This window comes from Engystomops pustulosus, chromosome 4 (assembly GCF_040894005.1).
Source record: "Engystomops pustulosus chromosome 4, aEngPut4.maternal, whole genome shotgun sequence".
NCBI lineage: Eukaryota > Metazoa > Chordata > Amphibia > Anura > Leptodactylidae > Engystomops > Engystomops pustulosus.
The window spans coordinates 54589894-54602437 of NC_092414.1; the positions used below are offsets into that span (position 1 = coordinate 54589894).

General features: G+C 37.7%; 1 protein-coding gene across 18 annotated transcripts in view; it reads right to left on the reverse strand.

The window, feature by feature from the left end:
- TENM2 (teneurin transmembrane protein 2) overlaps nucleotides 1-12544 on the reverse strand; it is a 1545179-nt gene that overhangs the window by 151674 nt on the left and 1380961 nt on the right. For all 18 annotated transcript variants that reach the window (XM_072145937.1, XM_072145941.1, XM_072145939.1 and 15 more), the window contains one exon: nucleotides 382-576. In XM_072145937.1, coding sequence (XP_072002038.1) covers nucleotides 382-576 — 195 coding nt within the window. The remainder of the gene's footprint in view (nucleotides 1-381; nucleotides 577-12544) is intronic.

Consider the following 12544-nt stretch of genomic DNA (forward strand, 5'->3'; position numbering starts at 1 on the left):
GCTTTATACAGTGTTGTGGCTGAGGATGTGTGGCCTAGATCCAAGCTTTTACTTAATACAGGACACTTCATAAGAAGTCATTCGTCTTCCTGTACTATAATCATTTGGAGTATCTTTGGCAGGAGGTTCCTAGTGCATTTAGATGACTGATGTCGTCCTGCCTTGTTCTCGGGCTCTCATTGATATATAATGTATTTAAATGATCCGCTAAACATAAGGTTATTTTACCATTTACCATATGTCTCACATGAAAAAGCTACAAATACTCATCCATTCTTTTCATGGTATGCTGTTTAAGAAATCCAAAATTAGTTGCTGGTGACTTCTGTACTGCTTGCTTAGCTCTTAGCATTTGCAATTTGGACTATATATAAGATTTACCTTCTTCACAGTTGTCCCCTTTGTATCCTGGAGAGCAGGCACAGTTCCCTTCTATGCAAGAGCCATGGTTGCTGCAGGTAGGGTCTATGCATTGACTGCTGGGTACATCACATTCTGGTCCTTTCCAGCCACTGTAGCAGATACAAGTGCCCTTGGAGTACTGCCCATTGCCACTGCACAAAACTGGACATGCAGCTGCAAATATAGGATAGAAAGAGAGAGAGAGAGCAATTATTAATGCTTGCATGTGCACACAGTGTTTGCAATATAAGTTAATCAAGCAATCCTCTTGTGGCTACAGATCGGCTATGTATTGATTCATCTCAATGTGCTGTGACCTCTTTATAAATATATTTAATTTGTGTAATATAAAATCCAATACTCTTTGATTTTGGCAACGATACCCAGGCTATTTATTGAACAGATGCTGTAAAGCTGCATGACTGACAATCGCCAGCACGCAACTGCTTCTGCGATTGCTCATGTTCTGTACAACATAATACTTTATATCCAAAGGAAAATGAGAACAAGATAAAGGAAAACAAGGTGTTGTTACAGCACAGAAAGGGCGATGCTGAATGTAAACTAACATCAAAACTACAAGCGTATTCCAGGGTTTAAAAGGTCAATGATGAGACGAGTGAAATCTGTTCTCCTGTCTGCCGCACTCCCTTCCATTCCTATATAGTTACTACGCATAGCAGCACTTCTATAAAGCATTCTGGATCATGGCAGCATGCCACTACTGACTACTGCTAGCCTAGTACAGGTGGCCGGTGGCCTCCTTTCATAAACGATGCTATAAATATTAGAAAAACTGAAGAAAAAATAGGTCACAAGGCTGCACATGTGGATCTAGGTTAGCAATGTACCCTGTGTTACATTATAAAGGATTTCCTGTTCAAATAAATGCATACATAAACTCACCACGTTCATATCATATATACAGCAAAGTACATGCTTAACAAGTTAAAGAGGACCAGTCACCAAACATTTCATTGCTGCTGTGCCCTGCTTCAATTTTGGTTTTAAAAAGACCTTCCCCAACCGTAATACCTGCTGATAAGGGTTAAAAGTCCTCCCACATATCACCTAAAATTATCTGCCACTGAGGCACTGTACTTTAAGTAATGCAATTGAGTAGACATGAGTCAACTTCTGAGAAGAGTCAAGTTTTTTGGAGGTGTCAGTAAATACTGCCCCCTTCAGTTGCCATTCAACTTGAACTTTTCAATGGTTTAACCTACCACAAAAGTCACAAGTGCCCCTAATCCAAAGATTACCAGTGTATAACCTGATCAGCCAGGAATATCTAGCCTTTATGCATAGGGATTGTGTAATGAAGATAATATATTTCCAAATATGCTACAAGGTGAAATATAGGGGAAAACAGGACCTATAGTAATCCCTTCCTTACCACAGCTGTCTGAAAACAGCTGGTCTTTGTGGTCAGTTAGCCTTTCAATATAAGTAAGATACTTAGATTTGTTACAAGCATAGACTTAAAAACTTAAAATACTTTAAATACTGTAAATAATACATTTGAGGTTGGATTTTCTAATCTTCTCTATTTTTCACAAATTTTCTTGCAGTCAGATATAGGTATCTTTACTCCCTCGATAGATGGTTGTGATAACATTTATATACTCATGTACACTTGGATAAGCTGTGTGTGCATTGCGGAGGGAAGTAAGCTGCTGCCGGGCTCCTTTAAGGTGGAACAAGAGGATTGGGTGAGACAATTGAACATGACCAATGTAACCCCTGACACCACTAGTTGGGCTGCCCCAATGCACATAACATTTGTATAGTCTTGCCAAAATGGTCCGGTTTAGAACAGGAAGTTCATGAAGTCTTGATGGAATAGTTACATTAGCCACATTGCCTAAGAAGCTCTTTATATTCTACTTTGATTCTTTACTTTTTATAAGACTTTTTATATTTTGGTCTTTGCACATTTTCTTTCCAAGATGAGATATGCCTTCGGTTATGATAACTTTTATTTGGATCAACAGGAGAGCACAGTACAGATAATTTTATGGTTTAACATTCTGGAAACCACACAGATGTAATCTACATGAATAATCAATCTGCATGCTTTTTGCAGGTTTGAAGTAAACACTGTTGGATGTAAATATGAGCAATAAATTGATTCTAATTGAATTTTACAATGCATTCAATGAACACATACAGCTTTAAAGCTCTCACAGCATATGCTTTAAAAAAGACTCACTGATGATATCTTATGGATCCTAGGAACATATAGTCGAGGCATTGGGATTTTTATAAACATCTCTGTAGGTTCAGATGCACAATAACACCTACCATATCAACTTTTCTTTAAAAACTTTTATCTATGTAATTCAGGCAGGGATTAACCCAAAACATCTGTTCTAATAACAGAAGTGAAAGCACCAGCTTTTCTTGTCCGACAGAGCTGTCTGATTCCTGCTTCCACCATATTATAGCTGATCAACACTAATATATTACAGTAGTAGTAAAAGTGACCCCTTTCTAGAAATGTTATATTTTCAAGGCATTCAATAATACACATATATGCACCCCGAAGAAACTTCTAAATATGTAAAGCATTTAAAGCCAAAGTCAAACATTTATATAGATATGCTGAATACTCTTGCCATGTATGTGACCTATGTAAATTGTCACAACAAAATTAACCGTGTTCCCCATCTCTTCTTTACACATATCACTGAAAAACAGAATGGATTGAAAAAGTGTATTCTATAACATCACTAGAGTAAAGCAAACCAAATTTTGATGATTGGTGGTAACAAAGTCCAAGACTGGAAGATCATGGAACCTGTGATTGAACCCTTTTGGCTCTTTCTACCATGGCCTGGTGCTTCTTCCTGATCATGGGAGAGAACCAGAGCTGCAGTTTCCAGAAAGCATTTGCCAGGCGTTGGGCTTTCTGGAAGTTTGGGAGCAGGAGGACCTGATTCAGCCAGGCCAAGACAGGGCTTCAGAAGTTGGGCTACTTTTTGATAGCCTTCCAGTCTGTGGCAAGGTCATGTTGAAAAGGGCTGCAGGAGCTCAGATACGGCCTACATGACCTCCCGGTTTGTTTTTTGAGAAATCCGCCCATCTCTGCATATGGCCAGATATATACAGTTGTATCCACCTTAAAATAAGTGTGAATCTAGGCAAATAATTTCTCATAAAACCAATTCAATACAATATTGTGACAAGCAAGCAAAATCAGTTCATAACAATATATTTCAAGACATTATAAAGATGTTCATCTTGTTAATCACATATAGAAATATCCAGGCAAAAGCAAAGGTAAGGGAGGTCTCTGTAGTTTAGATTATCTAAACTAGAAGTATACAATATTTTTCTGTAAATATGAATCTTGAAAGGCTTAGTACAAGACATGTTTTATCCACATAGGTCATATGGAAATGGTATATGTCATTGCCATAGAACTATAATGCTAGAGTAAGTCTTTATCTGCTTACACTCCCTTACCTAAGGCTATAACTATATGAGGGATGTGGATGGCAATTGTACTGGACAGAGTTATTGCACTGGGTCCTGTTAGGAAGGCAGCCGTTCTGAAGTGTCACTCTAACATGGAGTAGTGCAATGTTTCTGTGTATTTACTATAGAAGAAAATCTTGTACGATCTGTGCTTACATTCCGGTTATTTATATATAATAGGACCCTTGGCTGAAACAAATTAGTTTCTTTGCCATATTTCAAGAAGACATTTTTAGAATTATTCTTTTTCCCCCTCAGTTCCAATATTTCTGATTGTTGTTTTTAGCTTTCAACTGGACAAATATATATTAGTTTTACGCAGAGGCACAATTTGCTTCCATTTCATTATTTGATAAAATACTCCAAGTAAACCTTTAGCAGCACTTTATATTTGTTTTACACAGCAAATGTTTCAAGGGTAATTTAGCAGGTCTGAGGAAGGAGTCGCTTTATTTATCAAGAGTTTGCTGCTGCTTTTGTACTACACTGTGTATTGTGCCTGGGAGTGAAATGTTCCTCATTTGTCATATCTGGAGATGTTTTTACTGCCTAAACATAATACAGACTACCAAGTAATAAAAAGTGGACAGAATTTGGAAAAGCTCTACCTGAATGCAAGGAATCTTTCATCTCAGGCCATTCAATACACTAGAGAGGCAGTAACGCAGAGGCACAATTCTTCTAAGTTAGTGCATGACCTTCAATCAATGCTGAAGCTATTGTGCCTAGTTCTACACCAGTATGTCTATTATCATACACTTTTATCCAGCAAAGTAGTTTATTTTTTTCTCCAAGGAGACAGATAGACTGATACTGTCTAAAAGTGCACATCTAGGCAATCTTAACCTTTGCCAGATTAATAATTTTTACCATAGCTTTCGCTATGGATTGGGTCATCTTCTATGGTCCTTATGTACTTCAACCTAGACTATAGATAAAAAAGTGCTGTATGGATACATGGCTGAACTTGAGTAATGTTTTATGGGTCAATGTACATGATGTGCACATGATCTATGAGCCTCAATGTTGAATCCCTTTGAGAGGGGAGGACTGACACTCCTACATCAATAACTTCATCAAGAGCCAGACAGATGAAAAACAACTATCCAAAAATATACAAAAGAACATGTGTCATGTAGCAAAAACGAGTAATATTTATTTAGATAATTCACAAATACATAGTATATACACCAGACAAAAAGATTAAAACTATTAAAAACAGGGTAAAATATAATATTAGCAAAATATATTACAATATACAATATGAACAATTAGACCTTGCCCCTCTCCGACCTCTGTCTTTTTAGTACCTCTGTGTATATCTTTTTGCAGGTACAAACATCCTTCACCCTGGTCAGTTATTTTCTTATCTGTAAGCGTCAGGATCTACCAGCTCATGTTGTACATTATATGGGGCATGGATATTGTTGTCAATAATAATTCTTGTAAGTGTGTTTTCTATACAAATTGATTGCAGTACTCTATTGGGGGTGCCTGTGCAGTATAATCGTGCCCTGGGTATTGGATGATTTGGCCTGCATTATATACTACCATTGTATATGTATATGTGTGTGTATATATATATATATATGTATATATATATATATACACATTACCAGATGTTTGGGGTGGGCTGTATATATCGGGGGGCCTTCTGCTGTGCATTATTAGGTGTCACAGTCTCCCCTATGATTGCCTTCCTTGTATTAGATAGTCTTCTACCCCATTTTTAATTCTTTTAAAACTTTCTGACTGGTGCATATACTTATACTATGTATTTTGGGATTATGTAGTAAAGATTAATTGTTTTTGCTACATGACATATTGTTCCATGTTGCATTACTGACTTTTCCTGACATTACTGGTAAGAAGGAAATGGGCATAATAGGGCAGGTCCCCAGCCGACAAAATGCATTACAGCCTGCAGAGGTTACAGCAGGCTATGCCAGCTCCACTCATTTAGGAACAAGAATCCTGGCGTGTCGTGTGCCAGCACTGGGTGCACAATGCGCCCGTGTTAATACATTCCCTGCTCCATACATTTAAGCAGAAATCACCCCCAACCTAGAGAAGCTTTCATCTGAAACTCTGGCTGCACGGTCATGTTAAGAATGAGAACATCCACTTTTACAGTCTCAAAACAAACTCACACACGAGCCATTTCCCAGGCATCCTATTCTGATGAAAGTAAGAGATTCATCCAAGAATTTCAGAGGACAAAAAACTCATCAGGTGTGTCAAATCCCTGACATTCACAAACCATGAGGGGAAAGCCACACACGCTGACTTAAGCACTAAAGTATGGATGCTTTAATTAATCCGGGGTGAATTTAATTGCTTCAGTTAAGTGGAAATCGGGTTAAAAATGATGCAGCGCATGCTGAGGTGTGTTAAAAACATGACATATGAGTTGAAGAAATCGATAAATTAAAAGTGCACAGATGTTTTAATTAAACCCAGGGAAGTTAAACACGATCGCCTGAGACTTTTAAGCCTATGATTAATTCAATTAATCTAAAATACCTGTAGTGAAAGGATGCCTCTGTATGAGAGTTGGAAAGTTTTTATTAATATTATTATTATTTGGAGTGGTAGGATATTGGATTTTGACAAATAGCTAAATTATTATTTTTTTAAACTCTAATTAAGAATTAATAAGCATGCGAGTTTTCTCCTGCTTCATAAATATCTCTCCAAAACACTTGCCACTCACTCGTTGTTTCGTATTAATCCTCGGGTCAATAGACTGAAGCTAATAAAGTATTGCCACTGTCGAAATAATAGTTGACTGGTCACCAAAAAGGTAAGAGAAGACCATATACCATATAGCTTCACACAAACCATTATTGCATATAAATATAAATACTATGAATCCAGATCTTTAGTTCCAAATTGAATAAAAAGGTAGGTGTCCTATATCATCTTACTGATAGCCAATTGCTCTAGTATCTCTCACCGCATTGTCACATCATTAGCTAGTGACAGGTTACCAAAGATCCCTATTAACTAACTGACGCTTCTTTTAGCTAAATATTGCTTCTCTTACATCCTCAGAAACCAAATTTATGTTATATTCCCCAGCATCAGAGAAGGCCTGTCCTGCTCAGCCAACCCCTCCCATCTACTAATCCCCATGTCCCATGCCTCTTCTCAGCATGTCATGTGATATCATCACTGGTCCTAACATTAGCAAACTCTACACCATGCATATATCTGATCACGTAAAATTACAGCACGCCTTCATAGACTCCTCCTTTTTCCCATCCTGCATGGAAGCTGCTTTGATATCATGTGATCAGATACATCAATGAGGTAGATGTTGCAGATTTAGCGGGACCCAAGATCATGTCATCCTTGTAACATAACTTTAAGTTCCCAATGATGTAACGGAGCTCTCCATCTCAATGTTCCATACAGCAGAATATCATAGCACTTAGGAGGTGGGACAATGCAAGTAAATTTTAATATGCATGCCTCAATTAGAGTAAATGATGCACATAAGGTGAGTTGCATATAGTTTTACAAACTGATTTTTTTAAACAATGCTTTCATTGAAAGGAACTATTAAGGGATAAGGGCAATGCTTGTTAATCATAATTTTTAATGAAGTTTTCGGTGGGATAATTTCCATGAGAGGTTCTTTTTAAGTTGGGCAGTACCTTGTCCAATAGATAAGACATCCTCACACCATGTATTTATAGGTGGGCAATGTTGCTTCTTATCTCCAAAAACTGCTTTTTTTCTTCTCCATGATGCAGTCAAAAACCCCACCTTCTGTCAGCTGTTTACACTGCCCATCCCACCTTTAGCCTTTCATATGCACTGCCTCCCCCGCCGCCTCCATCCAACGTGACTCTCAGGCTTGCTGGAGTTCTTGTGCATGTGCAGTAAATCTGAGATCTTGGTTACAACCCATTGTTGCCTTCTCCCTTGATACTGATTCTTTCCATGCTGTCAATAACACCATAAACGATAAGATATGTGAAAATGATTCTACATTAAAGGTTATCAGCCTTTTCCTCTTCCTTCTCCATTACAGATGTTCTATGTAACCAGAATGACCCCCCTCCCTTAACCATACTCACAGACACAGATTTAGAGGGGTTGGTCATATGTTTTCTGTAATGTGTGTATGTGTGAGGAGCAGGATATTAGGTAAAATGAAAGTAAAAAATTACATCTATTACAAGTTCTTCTCTGCTTTATTGATATGAAAAGTGAAACCTCCTGTGTTTTACCCCATCAGCCGGACATTCCTGTCCATAAAATGGCTGCAGCTGGAGGGTCATATGACCTCTAACTGGCGATTGCTCATGGCCTGTTAGAGATCACATCAACCTCCATTTGTGCTCATTTTATGGACAGAAAAGTTTGTCTGATGAAATAAAAGACAGGAGGTTTCACTTTTCATATGAAGAAAGTGATGCAGAACTTTTAATTGTTGTATCTTTGTAAAATACCCAATATCCTGCTCCCCCATACACACATTGCAAAAAACATGAGGTAAAGTGGCCAACCAATTTAAGAAAACTTCCTTGCAAAGGCTTAACCCATCTGTTAGCTGAAAATGGCTGACAACAGCTCCCCCACAACCTTCCTAGATAAATATACTGACAATCTTGCAGACTGTTAAACAGCGTGGGCAAAAAAAAAAAAATCTCTCTTTACTTACTGTATTATTTTTTATTTCTAAGCTTTAATATATTAGGTAACATTTCTCACCTACCCATACAATAAGATGCGTAGTGATCACAATAGAAGGAATTGCCCCATACAATGTTAATCAAATAGTAGCGCCACCCATTTCTAGGAAACTAATGGAAATAACAGAACACAGAGCTCTTTCTGTTACATAAATGTAAACAGTAGTTGTAGTCCTCCCTGCACCCTACCAATTCACAAAGGAGATGCTTGTGTTGAATGTAAGAAGGGTGTTTCATGTTTCTCTTGATATCACATTGTGTTGGTAACTTCTTTAAATTTCTTATCCTAGAAATGAGCTGAAGACATTTTAGAACATGTGCAGTTTATTCCGTCTTGGATAGATGTGTTGTATGCTGGTATGTTCATTCCGCAAATCCAAGGACATGTTATGTTCACTTTCTATGTAGCCCAAGGACATGACATACAATACTCAATTTCCATGTACATTGCTGTATGTATTTGAGTAAATACACACTCATCTATAGAGCTATGGCTCCCAAGACATATCAAATGGAACAAGAAGAAAAATACAGGGTTTCCTAACTTTTTGCCCTCCTCTGTACGAAAACAAGACCAATACCATAGAGAAATCAGTGGCATATATTGAATAGGAAAATCGACTTTTCTTGCTTGTATTATTGAAATACAAGACCAATGCTTCTGAGGAACAAAGCAATTGCTTTATCCTCACACAATATTTTTGTTGTTTTTATAATGATGCATGTCACCCAATGACAATATCCCAACATTAGCCTTTGTAACAAGTGCATGAAATGTAAGGACAATTCAATGGGCTTCAGATTAGCTCCTTTGTATTTAGTCACTATATCAATCTATTTACAGATGCCCTTTTCATGTGAAAGCAGGACTTGGCATTGCTCAATTTAGTTTTTGTACTTATGATTTTTATTGCTTAAAAATGTCAGATTTCTTTGCAAAAGGCTGCAAAGCCCGACTTGTTTACCAATTAATAGTCTCTATTTTTCTACTTCCCATCATGTTAGATTTTGTTATGAGGGAAAATTGCATCAAACTCAATAGGGAGTGAGAGTGGCAAAATCATAAGAAATCAAGCACCCACCAAGCTACTGTTGTGAGAAAAAGCCTGCTCTCAGCATCAGTGTTTGCTCTTAAGCCCTCCAGCCTTTAGGTACACACAGCTGCCATTTGCTTCAAAACTCTGAAAGAAAATGACGGCATATACCAAACAATTTTGTGCAAAATAAATTCTAAAAAACTTTCCTGCTCAATAGAGTCTAGATTGACTAAACATGTTGTTGTTCCCACTTCATCAGTAATTTCTCTTCAGAGGATGGAAATGGATCGGATTTTACTGATGAACTGGTTAGAACTTGTATTTATACAAATTCTGGCTTATGTTTTTTACATTTGTATATACTGTACATGGGCAGAAAATAAACATATTGAATTTTCCAGCATGATTGAAGCTACTAGATATAATGATTTTCAGATAACATATATGCCCCCCCCCCCCCCTTACTGGAAAATTGGCTTTTTAACAAAAGACAAGAAATTATACACCTCTTAGGAAGATTTGGGATAGGTGTTATTTTTCTATTTTATGTTACAAAGCATTTACTAATCTATGTGGCCATCTGCAAGATGTGTAATAGAAAGTGGTGTAAGTCACCTATTACTACATTATATATAGAATATACAGATGTTTCCATACGACTCATCTTGTCTGGAGTAAGTTTGATAAATAAAATCTCATTTATCAAATGACGCCATATTACTGGCAGTGCCTGCAGGCAGTGCTGGGGAGTCCAGATCGGACCCCAGCACTTCCATAGCAGTGATAGGCACCCCCGAAAACGGGGGTTATTGTATGAAAATTTTAACTTTTGAATGGACATGTGGTTCAAAAACATGAACTTTCAAAGTAATGAAACAACACTGTATAATTGGAAAGGAGTGGCTTCAAGAGATATATGTGACCTTCTCCAGGTCCGGCACCAGCACTGGGCAAGTGACGGGGCCCAGGACTCCTGGGGGAGCCACATAAGGCTGTACATAAGGAATCCATGGGGGAAGGGGTGCTGTATCTAATTAATCTATAAGGGGGAGGGGGGCTTTATATAAAATGACCATAAGGTGGCTGTTTGGTATGATAACTAGGGAATATTTTAGGGAACAGGAGACTGTTTTAGTTTCTGAATTTTTAATACTGCCACGTGAGTTCACTGCAAAGGGGCCCACCGAGGCTGTTGCCCTGAAGCTTTGAGCCGACCCTGACTATCACTATTAACCATGAGCAAAAAAATAAAGGCCCACATTTATTAAAGTGTTTGCGCCAGTTTTCTGTCTGACTTTGTACTGAAAAGAATGTGCAAACTGCTTGCACATGTGTATTTATAAAGTGCCTGTGCAAGTTCTGTGTTGCGGTTGTGGTTCTTTTGTTTCTTCAGTTATATGTGCAGTGTTTTGTGCAAAAAATATATACATAAATAACTACGTACTGGTCACCTATCTTATGTCTATTGGGGGTCCAAATCCTTTCTGACAGCAAAGGCTCCCTTTCCCTTTTAACACACACAGCTTGGGAGAGCTGAGTGGTTATATACATGGTAGTGGTCTGATAGAACGTGTAAAGCTACTAGATACTACTGTGTGATTTTACAGAACAATAAAAACCAATTTATAAAATGCAAATCTTGAAGTTAATGGCTGATTCCAGTTAAATGCAATGTTCTAGCAGACTGATAAACATAAAGTATTTTGATGTTTCACGAACTGCATTGGAACCCTATAAAAGAGGTAATAGAAACTTATCCATTTTATTGCTATGGCCGCTCAAAATTCTAGTATTGATCTTCTCATCAGCTTTTATATGCAGAACAGAATTGTCTAGAAGTTTTTGGGTATATCTATTGAGTTTGAACACTGAAGGTCATCCCTGCCTCATGATACATAATGGATTTTCGTTCTTCTAATGAGGCCATGTTATTGAATTGCCCATAACATTTTCTCCTTTAATGTGATGACATTGATTCATGGTCATACCCTGGTATAAATCATATAATGATATCAATCACCCATAGTCATCTGCTGTCAGGTCGGGGTGCAATAATTGTATGTCTCAAACATTTAGATAGGATGGATATGTGTGATGCATTGCACACATTATTTCACTATTTGCAGCTTTGAAAACAATGGATGTTTTCACCTCGTCTCCTCTTTTAGGCTTATTTAGGTTTTGCACATGTTAAGTAATGACTTCTCAAGTCTCTGCCCTTGTTGACTTGCATCGTGCTGTGCTGCTTTACCTTCTTTAACTCATAAGTTGGTGAGGTAAATGCGGTTATATTGTGAGCCTAGGGCATGCACTTCTATTTTCATGGTACATTATACAAGTAAATGTGTCTGGTGAAGGGGACACACAACACAAAATGAATATTAATTGTTTGTCCTTGTCAGAATTCTTTCATTAAATGACTCAAAAGACACACTTTAAAACAAAGATGCTGCTTTTTATATAATACTGTATTGAAACTACATATAATCATCTACTACAGTGTCCTATTATGATGGCAACAAATTTCTTGGGCGCCCTACTATTCATCCGATATAATACTAAGCAACACAGATTCCATAATAAAGAAAAAAACACTATAGATACTCTCCTCTGCTCCTCTTCGTCTTTATCCCAATGCTATCCTCGCTTGTCTTGACATGATGGGTTTGCCTAGAAAAAAACCCGTATAATTAGCAGCACGGAGCGCGGGGACAAGATCTCCAGTGCTCCGGGCTGATAATTATGTACGCTTCAGTGCCTCACGCTCCCATGCTCCCTGCAGTTTGTAAGAAATTGAGATTATTGCATTGCTTCTACACCAGAAATGGAGTAGAATCATTGATAAATGCCCCCCTAAGTGTGAAACATCTAAGTTGTGTTGAGTGTTTATGAGATTTTTTTATTTGTGTATGTTTTATCGTG